This window comes from Etheostoma spectabile, chromosome 24 (genome assembly GCF_008692095.1).
Source record: "Etheostoma spectabile isolate EspeVRDwgs_2016 chromosome 24, UIUC_Espe_1.0, whole genome shotgun sequence".
NCBI classification, from domain to species: domain Eukaryota; kingdom Metazoa; phylum Chordata; class Actinopteri; order Perciformes; family Percidae; genus Etheostoma; species Etheostoma spectabile.
In genome coordinates this window covers 4296970-4314160 of record NC_045756.1, presented here as the reverse complement: position 1 = coordinate 4314160, position 17191 = coordinate 4296970, and the positions used below count along the sequence as shown (strand labels likewise).

General features: G+C 38.7%; 1 protein-coding gene across 6 annotated transcripts in view; it reads right to left on the bottom strand.

The window, feature by feature from the left end:
• Positions 1–13951: 13951 nt before the first annotated feature.
• cfap221 (cilia and flagella associated protein 221) overlaps positions 13952–17191 on the bottom strand; it is a 20185-nt gene continuing 16945 nt past the window's right edge. For 5 of the 6 annotated variants that reach the window (XM_032506394.1, XM_032506396.1, XM_032506397.1 and 2 more), the window contains exons 23-25: positions 16311–16430; positions 16109–16219; positions 13952–14736 (exon numbers count right to left, since the gene is read on the bottom strand). In XM_032506394.1, the coding sequence (XP_032362285.1) occupies positions 14607–14736; positions 16109–16219; positions 16311–16430 (361 nt within the window). In that variant the 3' untranslated portion in view covers positions 13952–14606. The remainder of the gene's footprint in view (positions 14737–16108; positions 16220–16310; positions 16431–17191) is intronic. The other variant, XM_032506400.1, reaches the window with a different exon arrangement.

The window sequence follows — 17191 nt, the reverse complement described above, 5'->3', positions numbered from 1 at the left end:
TATTAGGCTGTAGAAAGGATGCGGAATAGGAAGAGATCACTGATGCGGTCAACAGTGCTGCCGTATTAAATTGGACTCCAGCTGAAGTTTATTTAATTTATACATTCTTGACGTATGTATACTCCTAGTAGTAATATATAGGCTTATATTGCAATCTCTTAGGCCTACATGAAGGTGTACCTATATTTAAATAAACACACTGTAGCGGAGTTTACGCAGTTTTCTTTTTAATTTTACTCGTGTTTTTTTCATGAGTCAGAGCCAGGCAACCCTAAGCTGTTCTCCTGCGCGATGTTGTGCAGATCCCCACAGGCTAAAACAATGTTGCAGACTTTTTCTGGCGTGTAGTAGGCCCCCCTCTCCTCCATGGCTCGTGTGTGTAGGCTACGTGTGCGCGGTTGCTCGGCTCAGGTCTTCTGAAACAGATCTGCCATTATCGATAAATGATCAACTGATGCCTTCTCCTTCTCCTGTTTCACGCTGCACCGCAAGTCCACACTGACTTGCGTACACGAGGTCACACCAGGCGGGAGATTTTTTCGCAGCCTACGCTCACATTCAAATTGATAAATTCCGAGCTTTGCGTAGGAATCAGCGTACACCCGTCCTACCCGTTTTAGGTCATACGCACATGTCGTAAATGAGGGCCGCTGTGTGTAGGTAACATTTAGAGACGGAGAAAGAATGGCCAAGGACTAGCAAAATCAGCAAGCTATAAATAGTTCTCTTCTTCTGAGGACATTCGGTCCTCATAAATACAGCCAAACCCCCCCCCTCCCCCCCCACACACACGGGTAACCCTTAGTAATCCCCAGCCTTCTCTTTCTCTCCCGAGCAGCTGTGTCGCTCATCCCTCGTGCCTTTGAGTGTACATGCACATGTGTGATCCCAGAGGGATTCGACAGCAGCATAGCTGACAGTGACGACAGCAGACAGAGTATTACTAGCCATGTGAACATGTATACTTATTTAGGCTAAAGCGACTGGGTGCATTTACACTCCAGACATGGATTCCATTCAATTTTATTTATAGTATCAATTTATAACAAGAGTTATCTCAAGACACTTCACAGATAGAGTAGGTCTAGCACACACACTATAATTTACACGGACCCAACAATTGTAGTAAATCCCCCAAGAGCAAGCACTGTGATAGTGGCAAGGAAAACCACTCTTTTAGGAAGAAAACCTCAGACAGGCCCAGGCTCTTGGTAGGCAGTGTCGGATGGCCGGTTGGGGGTGTAATGTAATGGAATAACAGTCAGAGTACATGGAGGGTTGCCTGAGACTACATGGGAGTGGTAAAATTCATCTTTGGTGATTTGTTGGCAGATTTCCTAAAATTTTGGATGGTAAAATTATTTCGCATGCATGCACACGCACCCAAACAAACACACAAAATGATTTTGTCTACATGTTAACTAAAAAATTTGCTCTTACATTCTTTTGGTTTTAGCATGTAAAAGTGTTTCAAGTTGATCTATGGACTGAGAATTTGAGAGTGGACCACATTTAATTAGTTGAATAAAAGAAAAACAAGACAAGTGTCTACAGCCATACTAGCAGCTCTCTAACGCTGTATTTACAGTAGACACAGCATTGGTGTGAGCTAAATACTAACGTTAGCATGCTGACATGATGACACTTAACATGCCAAAATTCAAGGCAATCCATCCAATAAATGTTGAGACATTCACTAACACCACAAATATGAACCTCATGATGAAGCAGGAGGAGAATTCTGTACTCCTCATACTCTAGGGACCATGAATGTCTGTAACAAATGTAGATATGTATAATGTATATTAAAAGTACTCTATCAATGCTACACAGAAAAGCTACATAAAACGCACTACAATGAAAACTAAAACTAATACTATATACTGTAGGTACTGTAAGGCAATTGCTAAATAGGTTGTCCAAGCACTGGCTTAGCAAACCGACCATTAGCAAAGCTTTCTGCCCAAGCTATGGAAGCCAGTAGGTCAGCCTGCACTGAAAGCCTGTTGAGTAAACTTCCATCCAACCAGCAAATCTCTGTAAGCGGTCAGGAAATAGACCGTGACTTGGGAGCCTGAGGGTTGGAAAAGTGGGCTGGTGACAGACCATTGCTGGTCTGAAGCCCTGGAGAGGCAGGGGAAACCTGGGCAGGTGGAGAGAGTGAATAACACTCTCTGCTGCTTACAACGGTCGACGTGTCTTTGAGCAAGGCAAAACACAAACTGAGCTGCCCAGCAGCACTGAGGAGAAAGTCTTTATGTGAGTAGCATTTTCTTATGCAGAAAAAAAAACAAAACAGTACGAACGGAGCAGTTTTCAGAAGTATGAATAATACATTTTATAGAATAAAAGCAAGACTGGTGCAAAAGAAAATATACAACAACAAAATGTAAATCAATGGTAAACTGTTGAAAACAAAGTTGATAAAATGTCAAAATCAGTTTGAGATTCCATAGGCTAGTCGTGGTTGGAAAGCTGTGAGTGTGTGAATGTGTGAAAGTCTCGTCCCTGAGGCTGCTGCAGGAGCTTGTTAACAAGAACGTGTTAAATGAGAGTTAGTGTTGACAATGTCCCATATCTTTCACTCTTCTCCTGTCTTTGTCTCTGTCACATCAAGGCACCAAAGACAATTTGATTAATTTGAGGCCAGGCGCTGTCGTCAAATTAAAGGCAAGCACGAAGAATCCCGAAGCAGACATATACTAGTACTTATACTGTATCTGACAGCAGTGAAGCCTTTCGTAGAAACCCGAGTCATAATCTGTATCAGAGATTAAAACTGTGCTATGGGCCTTAATCCTTCCCGGAGCGCATACACACTGATGAAGCCTTGCAGCATAAATCCCACTTAGGCTGCTCTAAAGCACACTTTAATTGAAAGTATTCCACATATTTAAAAAGGTGGCTTCCACACTGCAGCCTCCATCAATGGGTAATAACAGTGTGTGCATGCAATGGACATTTATCTGGGATCAGGATGAGACAGGAGTCCATTTCTTTTGTGGCTAAGGGTGAACTTGTGTGTGTTGTAGCAGTGTTTTGCCATTGAGAACGAGGTGGCTAACCGCTAGCAGCGCTAGCTTCTAGCTAGTAGCCAATCAAAGATGGCATAGAAGTGCGATGGCTCACTCTGTAGCTAAAACGGAGACCTGAACACAGGGGGAAAAGACCATCTGCAGCTATGTGAAGTACAACAAAAATATGATTTCATTTTCAAAAATATTTTTTGAAAATGAAACCATGTAAACCTGTTCTGGTACAACCTCAAAATACTATTATGAACTTGAAAATTAGCATAATATGAGCACTTTAAGCTACAGCATGCATGATTGACAAATTCCATATGAAAAAAGGTCCAAAGACAGCCTTGACACTGCCAGCACATTCGTTTCCTTCCTTTGCCTTTTATTAGCCTGCATTGGCTTTTCTGACCTTCCCATGGCCTCTCTAACCACTTTCTCTATCGCCCGAGGTCCCCCATGCTGCATGCGCGCTGACACTAAACTGTACCACTAAGTGTGTAGCTTCACAAGATTGAGCTCCCCATCATCACCTGAATCCACAGATTAGACGATAGTGAAGTTGAGTGCCAGGGTTAAATCAAGTTGCTGGCTGGTTTGGCTCGTTTGTAGCTGGGCGGCGTCTGCCTGAGGCCACGGAGAGGGGAGCTCGCGAGTAACACCCGCTGTATCTTTAAATAAATCTGAAAAGCGCTGGGAGCAGAGTGGGCACACGGCGGTTGGGAAACATGACTACAACCTGAAACAACTGGATTCAACCTGGCCATCAACTCTGAGTAACAGCATAATTACCAAGGCAGGTGGGTCATGGTATAATGGATGCCACTTAGCAGCAACATGACAATTATATTAGCCCTAGATTTCACGTTAAGCAGTAAAAATGGCCGTAGTAAAAACAAAAAAATATTTATCAGAATCCTTCATTTACTCGACTAAACAACAAAAAATTAAAATTGTTTTAATAAAGAATGATGCTGAAGGAATGTAGATGATAAAAGTATATCTACTACGTGTTAGGATGACCACACTGGCTGCCTACTTTATAATAGAGTTCAAGGTTGTTTCTCACTATTTGTAAGACCGACTTTCCTAAAAATAACTCAGTTTTTTATACTAATATTCTTTTCTTTTAACTTTTATATTACTGTCAAGGCCTCTTCATTGATAATACCTTCAATGTTATTGGAGTAGTGCTTATTTTAATCCACATTCCTTTTGTTTCATTGCATGAATTCATTAGTTACATTATTGCTGATTCATTCAGTTTTCTTGTCATGTCTCATGCCATCGGGTCAATTCTTTGTGTTTCTCAGTTTTGTAACTTTCTTATGAAAATCTCACTATTGATAGTCATTATAGATATACATGATTATGGAGGCAGACAAGCCAGAACATGGATTTCTGCAAAGGTTTAGTGGATACTGGGTAATATAGGCTTGTGATGTTTGCATGCCACAGTACAGGAGAGGACAGGCATCATTTAAATGAAATGAGTCTTGGCCTGGTAGCCTGTTGATATCTAAAGATGATAATACACAGGCATAATTGCGTTTGGTGATGAAATCAGCTGAGTGACTGTCGGCCTTGGGCTATCGGTCCCTGGGTTTTTCGCTATGTCCCTCCATCACATATAAATCCTCAGGGGCATGGATTCTTATCCACATTCTAGACTTTATCTCAGTAAAGTTTATATAAGACCATATTCTGAATAATCGTATGTTGACAGAAATGTAAATAATGCGTGGTACTGCTCAATTTACAACATTTTTACTGTGATTATTCTGAGGAGGGCCCTTCTATTTCTATGTACGTCACACACATGCTCTAATTGCTTGAACGTCAGTGGATTTCAGTCATGTTGAAAATAAAACTATTATTAGTGCTTGTTTTGCCTTTTAAAAAAGTGGCTGTTCTAACAGTAGCTCTCCAATGTGCAGCTATGTTTTCATCTTAGTTTGATTTTATAAATTGGCTCTTCTTGTAAAACAGATTATTTGGAGCCCCGACAGCAGTGCTTGCACTTACTTGTACCCCAGGGGGTATCCATATACTGTAGTGCAGCTTATCTATGTTGGTGAGCTATGTATTTAAGTAAGCAGTAAATCTAGCATTGGGTCATTCTGGTGAATAAGTCTGTACAAAAGCCAAGGAGGGGTAATGTTCCAAACGCAGCCAAGTCCATTCATTTTAAATTACAGTTAAATAATTTACAGCCTTATTTGCTGCTTTCAATTTAGATTTCCTGCTAAAATCAAAGAGTGGTGTGTTTACTGAAGCTGTACGGGAACGCAGCTTGACGGCACAATGTGAAAACATTAACATTAAGCTTCTAATTTTCACTATATACACTGCGCTGGAACCACAGTGTTTTCAAACTCCTTTCACTTTGTAAAAACAGACGACTAAACAATTAAACAGATGGGAGGTATCAACAATTTGTGTTGTAACTGACTTGGCGCTTTTTGGAAGATGGAATAAGTTTCTATTGCTGCTGTTATTTCAAAGGAGGAAACAGGTGTATTAAATAATAGCTTTGTTAATGTAAAATCAATTATAGAATAATGTTAGAGTTATATATTAGAGTTCATTAAAAAGGAAGAATACTTGTCAAGGGCAAGTTGAATATAACTTGAAAGCAGCGAGAGCTTAAGTCTTCAGTGATTTTCTAACATGTGTCTCTACATGATAAAAATGACAAAAACGAGAGCTTGTTCTCATATAGGTAGAGAATGTAGTTACAAAAGGCTCAGAGGTTCAACAAATGCACTGTGATCTCTGATTACGGCAGCATGCCCGGTGCATATCAGGATCCACAAATCTGGCGGTGGTTAAAATGAAAATCTGTTGCTCAAAACATGTCAGATGGAGAGGAATGGAGCCAGACATAAAAACAGATAGCAAATAGTCATATTTTAGTACCGGGCATGCAACCAAGATGTGCCTGAGCAGACGAGGGCTTAGTTTTCACATCATTTTAAGGTTCAGTGATTGCAATGACAATCATCGCTACAAAGTATTTGACCTCGTGCTCTCACCATGATGCTCAGCAGATCAGATGATGCATTCACTTCATTTGGGGAACATAACTTGTTTGTTTTACACAGGTTGGAGGAATGTATTGAGTGTGGTTAAGTGTGTGATTTTCATTAACATTCCGTGCATTTGTCACATTGGGTATGTGTAATGGAGCAGAGTGAACATTTCATCTTAGCAGTAGTACCCTGAGAAAACAAAGCTAATATAAAGCCATGGCAACTGCATGTTAAAAGAAACTTTAAACACCTAATACTCTGTTAGTGTACACTGTACATAGTACACACTGTGCATTTTTACATTAAGTAACTCTTGAAACTTGCAATTGCAACCACAATTGGATGACATGCACATATAAACTGGGGACTATAAAAATATGGTCATGATCTTTCTACTTCCAATTGCAACATTCTTTAAATTCACTGCTTACAATATCTGCGCATAGCCACTACAGTTTGGGAAAGTTTAGTTAGGCTAAGATCATGTTTATGGGATATAAAATATGGGTTATATATAGTTTTTGTTAAGATATGGTTAGGCAACTACACTTAAAACAGTTAAGTTTAAAAAATGTGCCACAATCAGCCACCCGGGAGTACTGCGGTTGCACTTAAAACTTTTGAAATGGTGAACTGTCTTGTTTTGAATATGTGATTGAGATTCATCTGCGTATCTTAGGCTTAATTTATCTTGACAACTCTTTCAACAGCAGCAGCTAGAAGCAGCAACATCTGGCACAATTTCAGCAAACGCATTTTGTTGTTACACTTCTAACACGGTGTGGTGGTGTGGAAATTAACTGCTTACAACTAACTACACACATTCTCTGCGCGGTTACAAAAGTACTGCACCAATACTAGAGACCCGGGCAAGACACACACAAACTCTCTGAACAATTCAAATGTCTGTAATTAATATACTGTAAATAAACAGTGTAAACTCTGAAGCATGGACAAATTTAATGGTGTCTGTTAGGCAGTAATAGTTAGGTATATAGTAATTATGTCAAATGAGTGTTGAAAAAAAGAAAAGAAAAAAAAAAAATAATCGAGCAGGATGAAGAGAATGTTTTGATCAAGCCAATTGTCCCAAAACCACTAACTACCTTGTTTTCTCTCTCTTTCATGCATTGACCCTCGTCTCCCTTGAAAACCAACCCAATCTCAAAGAACTAACTTGCACACAAATAAATCAAATGAAAATGAAGACTGAGTTTAAAAACGTACCAGTGGTATAGTACTACAAATACTCCCTGGGAATACTGTTGGCTACAATGGGTTTTTCTTTTAGCTCAGTAATTGGATAGATGGCTTGGGGTCTGTAAAGCATACTTCACTGTTTATGCTGCGGTTCCTAAGATAATTAGTGGCAAACAAGCAGCTAGCCCACACCCGTCTGATTGTCTTATGTTGTTTTGTGTCTTACACAAAAACAGTTTTTCCTACAGCATTCATGCATCGGTAACTGATGTTGAAAGCATTACAACCCTCGACGCTCTCCAGTGGAGCGATTTGAGTCCTTAAGTGTCGGTGACTCTCTTGGGCATTATTGTGAACATGCGTGCATATTCAAATCATATGGCGGAGCAGTGCATTCAGTCAACTTCAGTTACTGAGGGTTGGCTTTAACTGAAAGAATACCACCACTGTTAAGACCACTTAGGCTCCCTAGTTATCCTACACTACAATGGCACTGATAGCAGTACTTTCGGACCAAGGGTAATATAATAGCGATGTTTCTTTCTCCTGTCCTATTTTTTTTGAAAGGAATAACCCTGTCAGTGGCGTTCACGTCTCTCTAGTGACCCTAATTAAAAGGGGCTATCACAGATATTATAGAAACATGAAAATGATAGTGCGCTATTGAAAAAAAATCCCACTAATTATAATCAGTGTACTTGCTTTAAGCGAAGCACAAAGTGTATTATTAAGGACATTTTTTGGGGAAGGATCCACCTTCCATTTTTCTAAAAAGATTAATTCAAACTTCAAAATGCCAACGGACAGTTCAACTGAATACAGTGCTCACTGATTTCATCTCAGTTTAAATTTCAACTACTTACATGTCAACTGACATTTAAATTTCATTCATTTATTATTCCTCAACTGACGTTTTTAGTGCTTTCATCTCTTACTCCTCAGCTAGTCTCGCATTTCCAGACATCCTCCACAGCCATGCAAAGGAGGGTCTGCTAGTCCACACAGCATTCTGGGATAGGAGAAACATTTTCTCTGATTTATTGGCATTTCTATAAACCAATCACAATTGTCTTGGACGGTGCTAGGCCCCGGACAGAGCCACGGTGCCGCTGCAAAATAGCCTCTGGAAGGAAGCTGTTTTGGTGGAAAATTAGTACGTACAACAGCAGTTTTAGTCGTGCAACAGAAAACTCAGATTGGATAGTCTAGCTAGGTGTCTGGACTATGGTCAACTGCAGAGATCTGAGGAGAGGTTAACCATAGTCCACCGGAGTTTAAAATTCACAACAACAACAAATCACAAGAAAACAAAAGGTAACGGACATCCGGCGGAATCAGAGCAATCCCGGAAGTGGAACGCCGTGGTAAACTAGTCCTCAGCTAACATTACAAGCTTTCATCACTTTGAATAGCTGAACTGCTTTTAGTTTTTATAAGTTCACATTTCAACTGCATTCATCTCTTTTTTAACAGTCATTGCTTACACTTCAACTAACACTAAAAAAAACATTTGAACAACAAAAAACCTCTTATTTCCCACAGCTTCCACTGCTCACACACAATTTACTCACTCCAACTTCACTAAGTGCTCGCACTGAAATGGACACTTACACTTCTATTTAAGTCACCAACTCAATTTCTTTCAGTTTTCATATTTTACAATCTATTTTACATTATTAAACCGCAAATTTCCAAAAGTAACATTACTCTTAAAAAAAAACATTTTTTGTTTGATTCCATTATAGTGCATCCTTTATAATAATACATTTTATTCGTTGGCGCCTTTCAAGACACGCCAGACACCTTACAAAACATTAATAAAAATATCAATACAAGCACAACTATTTTATCAATAGTAAAATAAAGTTGTAAGTAAAATCTAGGTCTTCAAATAGTTTAAAACATTTAAGTCAAAAAAAATCAAGGAGGATATGGGGAAGTTATGTATTTTAATCTAAACAGGTGTGTTTGAAGTTGTGATTTAAACTGATGAATAGTGTCCACTTTATGGTCTTTATTTTTTTATTACTCTTAAAAAAAATGCTTTTTCTAGTCTTGTCTTCACATTTTTTGTGTCAAAAAGACTAGAACTGTTTGATTCCATTGCAGTACATCCTTTATAATAATACATTTTATTATCTGCTGAAATTATTAGTTTTAAATGCTTTGCAAGTACAAATAAATTCAACTTGTAAACTAGATTAACAACCACATTTGGAGTCACCTCAACTGTCTGCAAAAGTATTCCTATTTTACAACCGCTAATACAAGTGCTACATAAGGTTTATTATTGTAGTATTCAACAGTAGAATTGTGTTTTTGTGTGTAATGTGTGTTGCTAGTTCCTGCTACGTATGATTCAGTCTCTTCTGTGAACCTGTCACTGCTTCCCTGTTGGCCTCCGCACGGTCTTAATAAAACGTTTGAAAAGGATAGCACAAGGCCCACGCGGAATCACAATCATTTCATTTACCAAGAATTGGAAATAAATAGCAAATTGTCTCAGGGGCGTAAGGTGCCAGTATTTTAACAAACCTGGTCTTTACCGCAACATGTTGTAAAGCTTTATACCTTAAACAGAAGAAAAAAAAGAAACTGACCATAGCTCCACTTTCCTTGCCTGGGAAATCTTTTTTTTCTTCTTTTTTTTTATAAACAGAAGCACAACTGATATCAAGAAATCAAGAAACAAATAAATGTTCTCTAGTCTCTGTCAAGGAGGGTCAGAGTAGAGAATTTTTAGATCTATTAAATGAATTGAATGGAAAAAATGTTAACCATGAAATCCAGTGACAGTACAACCCGGACAGCTTCTGAATCTACAGCCAACCTCGACTCGGTCACGGTTTTTTAATCCAGGCTCCGGAATAACCCAAGGTAAGGTCTCTTTGACAAAAATCAGTTTTTATTTGCGGTTTGTTTTTTCCCCCATCAGACAACATTTGTATTTCTGTCCGCAGAAATGTCAGGGGGATTTATATGGTCCCTGTTTTGTGTCGGTGGCCTATTTTATGCTACACTGCACACCTCTCACAACCTGAAATAAAAGCATGGCTCTTTCTGTAACCGGCCATGTTCACTGCCAATCAAACTGACAAGTATTCCAAATTCAGATGATTATATAGTGCATCTTTGTAAATGGTACCCATGGTATTGATATGAATCTATTTCTGGTCCATCGTACCCTTACATATACCGACAAAGGCACATTAGGGTTTAGCATGATAAGATAAACAATGACATTTTAATGAAAGTTCATTATGCCTGCGGACAAGACTGCATTCAAGATATTAGCTTTTTTATTTAACACATAATATAGTGAGCTTAAATGCATCGAATGAAGAAACCACAGCACCCCCTTTTCAAAAGGTGAATCATGATTCCACAAATTTAGGAAAACGACTGCAGCCTATGGAGAGTTGACAACTCCAGCAAGAAAAATAGGCTTTTTCAGCCCACAATAATAAGTAAAATTGAAAGTAAGAAAGACTCTAAATTGTCATTTTTTTTTAAATCGCACAGCACTGTGGGTCCAATTATGATGCAGAGATCCTGGATACTTATTTTCTCAAGACCGCAAAATCGTTTTAGCTTTTGGGGGGTTTGGAAAGTGACTATAGCAATTTTCTAAAAAGTCAAACCGACTTTGAACCCTGTAAGAAAATCGATTTGAAAGGCTTTCTAGCAGATATGTCCCCAACAGAAAAAAGCCTGATTATTTTACCATGATACCTTCAGAAATGCACAGAATGTCACAGAATGCAAGGGAAACATGCTGTATCTACAAATAAACTTCATCAAAAAAAAAAAAAAACTCTTGTTTACAGAGCAGAGTATTAAGCATTAAATGTATCCATTTTGTGCAATGTTACTTCAAATCTATTGGAATTTAATTATCACAAATTCATTTACAGATTAACATGTTTAGTAGGTAAAGGTATCTTTAAAGGTATCTTAACCATATAAAATAGCAAGAATTCCACTTGACACAGCTGAAATGGTAGTGCTACTGCTCTTAGCAGTAGCATGGGTATATCAGGGTTTTACTTGATCACCATGATAAGATGTAGCAACTGACTCATTTAGTTATGTGGAAAATTGAGTTACCACGGTATATGTTTTAAATCAATATACCACATTAAACCCTGAGAAAGGCTTAAGCCGACACACTGTGTACTTTTTTGTACCCAACCTGGAGTGCTTGGATATATATTTTTCATATGACTTTTTGGCCATAACTCTTCCTCCTCTCTGGGATGTTTCAATAAACAGCTCAAGAAAAATAAGTAGTAATCTAGTTTTAGGTTTAGCTAAGGCTAACTAATCAGCTAGTCTTCATTTGATTGTAGAGTAGCTCTCTTCCCTAAGTCAGCCTTTCTTAGCTCCATTTTATAGTCTTTTTCATTTTTAAACTAGTGTTTTCTTGAAAATCATTTCTAAAGCATTTTCATATGGACCAAATACATAGTCACTATCACAGGTCATGTCACAGGCTTTGTTGGCCTATTGAAATGATAAAAAGGCCTGTGATATTGGTCATTAGTGTAACATGAATAAACATACTGCCCATCTAGTATCTGCTAAAGGTTTTTGATCGAGTCCTTATATTAAATTACACATTTAGAGCTCTTACTGTAAATAGTTGTACAAGCAGCAGCAATTGTAACTCAGCTTGTAAGATCATCTGCTTGAGAGGCCAACTCACAGACATGTCTGTGTTGTTGCGGCTCAGCTGTTCTTGCCACCTAAATGCCCCCAATTTAGACAGAAGTAGAAGTGCTGCATTGCTTAATTTAGAGTTTTTCAGTGATTCCGCTCTGCCAATAGTTCAGGGCACGTTGCCACAGTCACAGCCATTACGCCTTTCTGTCATCAAGGACAACGCTTAGAGCAGACTCCACATTTGCATGACCCTCAGCTGATGTTCAGAAATACTCGAGAAGATGTCACGACTATTGTTGTATTTGTTTATAGTCGATACAGTTGACGTGGCATTACGAATAAGAAGTTTCTTTTCCCTGGCTTCCAATCTGTTATACATAGTGACCTGACCATCTTTCACATTTTAATAAACCCTCTCTACTTCCTTCTTTTCTCTCTTTGGTTGAAGACCCAGACATCAATTCAAAATGTTGTAAAAACAATTAGGAAGTAGGTTGTATTCCATTTAAAAGCCCCAAATGGTAGTGCTTTATATTCTAGGCTAAACAAATCCCATCTTGAAGCCATTCAAAGCTCTACTTGAAGCCAGTCCAAACATGGACAACGCAAAAGACTTTGTTCAAATGTATTTCAGCTTTTGACAGAAGCTGCTGGGTTGCCAGTCAAAGAATTTACAGAAAAATGTTGTATCTCTGAGGAGCCATTACTCACTCAAAACCTACCAAAAACCCTCCAACACAAATCCTCTCTCAGTAAGTTTTAGGGAGTAATTCAGTGAAATGCGTGAAATAAAAAGCTGTTGCGAGGAAGAGGGGTGACTGCAAGTGGATGAAGTGGGCTCAAGGGAGAGATAGGGGCAAAAGGATTTTGTTAGAAGTTGCAATCACATCTGTTATTGTGAGTTATTGTTGGTTTGAGTTATAGAATCTGAATAAGTTCAGCGACAGCATTAGAGGCGGATTCTGCCGCACAAATGACTTCTCGTTTACGGTATGTTTTGTCCTATTTTTTTGAGACTTTTCAGGAAATTGTGGTAAAAACATGTTAACTGGGCGAGGTCAGTTTCTATTGGGGTGAAATGGACTGGCTGAAGCAAAACTGTTCCTGTTTTCAATGTTGCTGTAACTGTTTTAGCATCATCAGGATGGAGAAAAGAACGTCCATTCATGGATCAAAGGCTTTACGGTTAAGTGAACTGTAAAAGAAACCAAGGTAGATACTGATTTTTTTTGAATGAAAATGGTAGATGCTGACTACTGTGTGAATTATACAAACTGACTGAAATGGGCTGATGTACTGTATCTCCTCATTCTCTCTCCTTCTCCACACACACACACACACACAATGTCTGTCTCCCACAAATTTCTGTTACTATTATTACACCATTACTTATTCAATGCATATCATTGCTGTGGCTTTAAATAAATATAGTAGTAGTATTGAGTGCCTTGAAGCATTAATTTCAGGTCTCTATACTAACTTGCAAACATAAGGGCATGTGCTTTCATACAATTCCTCAATTTGAGGTTTTCTTTTTGAGCTGCAGTGAAAGATCTGTCCTTTAGAAGCCACCCTTTACTGTCACGCCACGTATTCTGACAGTGAAGTAGTATGACTATAGGCTTCAGTGTTCCTGAATGGGTCCAACCCCATGTCTAAAAAATGTGACCTTCTTTATAAAGCGTGTCCATGTATGTGAGTGTTTTTGTCTACAGAAGGCAGTTCAAATACGCAATGTCCTATTAGTGTATTTTTCTAAAGCACACTGCCACTAAGTGGGTACACACGCACATTCACTGAATGTGAAATTCATGTAGAAAACTAAGTGTAAAACTCAGAGTTGGAGCCCCCTCTAGGGGTGAAAGCAGACAGGACTTCATCCCAGGGAGCTCCGCAGGGTGTCAGCTCTTTTGATAATTACATTCTGACCTAAGCAGCTTTCTTTTTACAACCACATAAAAATGAACATTTAAATGTTAAACTGATGCTTCAATTAAATGTATGGCTAATGGCAACAAGCCAGTAAGATGTTACACAAATTAGAAGCTAAAAACAAATAAATATTAAGTGTTACTTTTGATAACATGAATTAGCATTTCAAACTATGGAAATCTCATCAAAAACCACAACCATGCCTCAAAGCAAAGGTAGGCATGTGATTGACCTTTTTAATACAAAAACATTTAAATTAAAAAAGATCAATCACATTTAACTGTAAAAGACCACGTATTACCACGGTTGTTTGCAATATCATACAGTTTAATAGTGAGTAAAAAGTGTTGTGTTGCTCACTGACATTGCAGTCCCGCTTTGCTTCTAAGGCACCACAAACTACAGCATACAAAATATTATGCAGAATTATCATTTTTAACTGAATGTAGTTGTCAGTAATGTGATGTAGCTCGTAAGAATATACTTCAGCTGTGCTTATATATGGAGCTGTGTGGGTGAAGGGAAAACGAATTTCCAGCCTTTGTAAGAACACAGGAGAGCTTACTGGTAAATTTGAGTAGGTGGGAGGCTTATACGTGGGCGAGAAAGTAACCAGGTTTTATATTACAGAAGTAGCAGGGCACACATTCTAGAGTCTTGTATAGGTGAGTAGGATGGGCATGTTTTTTGTAGTCCTGCGGTTGTGTTAATTCATGTGGGAGTATGTGTGTGCACACAGCCTATTTGGAAGGTGTTTCGTCTATTCACAGTCCTCTCCTGGTGAGGTACTGTCAGTGATTCCAAGTTGCTTCAGCCTGGTCATCACTCTTTTCCCCATCTGGTTGAATTCCGACCTGTAGGTCACCTCCATCTGAAGATCCCTCTGGCACCTGTGACAGAGCAATTTCACATTACAGATGAAGGAACTGAGGAATTCAAACTGGTTAAAAGGACTGATTGTGTAAACAAGAGCCTGATTCACCATAAGGTATCTAAACCACTATCAATGTAAGCTCTAATAAGCATTATTGATGATTTTAGTATTTGTGGTATTATTTCCAACTTACAAACTCATGCTGTGTAAATTGAGACAGGGGTGCCCCAGGTCACATTTAGGTCAGCCACAAACATGTCCAACTTAACAACACTATCTCACAACCTGTCTGGGGCCAAGCAATAGTTCAACTCCCTGTCTCGTCAAATGACTGTGACATAACAGCGTCATGATACAGAAGACTATTTTGCCTGTTTCTCTCTGACACCCAAGGTCCCCGGGATTAGATTACACCCCATAAATACAGAACAGACATACTGGAATGGCAAGCGCACATACTATAAGATAAAATGAATCTTCTTCTATGGTCAGACTGACGTTGTGACTTTAGAATGTGCCGAGATACCTGCAACATGATTTAGCTAAGCGTGTGTGTTTTCGGTGCCAATCTTTTTCTTTTTTGTACATAAATTGAAGGTTAGGAAAAAAATGACTAATTTGGTAAACTCCTAACCTCCAGCATGAGTTAAATACCTGCTTGGAAATGCAGACGCTTCAGAGTTGGGATGGCACAACATGACTACTTTGTGACTGAACTGTATTGCTTATTCATAATTCTCCTTGATCAAGATTCATTAAACGCTTCTGCGTAAGTCATCAAAGCCTCCCAAACTTTCTTCAGTCTCTGAGTCAATCAGCTCTTGATTTTCTTTAACAGTATTGACTAAAATGCAGCAATAAAATCATGTTTTATGCTACATTTCAGTTTCATATTTAAGTAATCCTAGCCACATTGTGTGTTAATTTGTTAAAATATGCTAGTATCCATCTGAAAAATGGAAATGTGATAATTTCCTAGAAACAAATGATATAACAGTAAAATGCAGCAATTGTGCAAAAAAACATCCTTTTTCTTCATCTTTTCACCTTTATTAATGTTCAAATATAAAGAGGGAAACAAGTTAAGATTGTTTTTGTCATTGCTATGAAAAAGAAGCATCTTGCAGAGTGTCCCTGCTCTTAGAAAGCTTTGTTTGAAAGACGCCCATGTTTGCACATTATTTAACCAGATGTTTGGTTTATCTCTTGAGTTACAGGAGGACTCTCCCTCTTAAAACTAAAAACAAGTTCTGGAATTTTTATTTATTGCATAGGATGTGCTTCCTTCAAGTAAATACATTATTGTGAAAAAAACTAATTTCATCTCTGCATTTCTACTGAATGCATGAGTAATCTTTGTCTTACACACATCATGCCAGTAGACTTACCTGCAGACTGTCATTGCTCTGGTGAGGTTGCTATTGGAGACCAGGGCTTCCCCATGCAAGAACTCTGCTCTGATCATCTCTGGTGATAGTTGGACTCCTGAGCCTTCCCACCTGAACACAGACAAACACATGGAATCTGAGCATAAAAGCAGCAATCTTACTAGAAAAAAGATCAACTGACGTCAATGTTGAATGTGCTTACGTGTTGTCCATTAGTGGTGCCAGATCATCTGGAGGGCCGGTAAGAAGAGGAGGAGGAGGTGGAAGTATATCTGTGCTGTAGTCGACAGACCTACAGAGGACACACACACTGCTGTTTCCCCTGAAGAGCCAGACCACATTTTACCGAATCAAGATAATGGTCAGATATCCACTCCATCTCACTTAGATAAAAAGGACTGCTTAGGGTTGTTTGAAATCGCAGTTTGAACAGGAATGATAAAAGATCTCCTTAGTGGAAGTTGATAACCCTGACAGGCACAAAACAGAATGAAAGCACTGACAAGCCACAGGTTTCCTTTTGGAGTCATCCCTAGGCTCTGAACAGAAACTTGCACTTTGAAGTATACTGAGTCATTTAAAGACATATTTAAGCATGTCTACATTATTCCATATCATCTCTTTTACTCCCCAATCTAAGCAGGTCACATGTTAGCAAGCTAACAGTTTTGTGAGTTAGCCAGCTCATTTAGCTACACAAGTTGCACCTTGCAGTTACTGTGTGTAAATATTAAACCTGCAGGTTTGTTCGACCCCTTTGGGGCAGTGGAAAACTTTGAAATGCAATCTCATTTTAAGTTAACGTGGCAAACTTGTTAGCAAACAGGTTCTTGATTTCAACAGTTATGTAGCAACATTACGCTTCATTTGAGCCAAGTTAATGTCCAGCTGATGAATGCAAGCCCAGTACCACTTCCTTTTTAGCCATGTTTTTGGTCTCTGCCAACTCCTAAGGGAAGAATCTGCTTGTTTAGCTGCTAAATGCTTCACCAGCCATTCACTGACTGTAGCTATGTTTCCATCCAAACGTTTTTATCCGACTGAAGGGATATCAAATGAAAAATGCCTTATGGAAACAGTAAA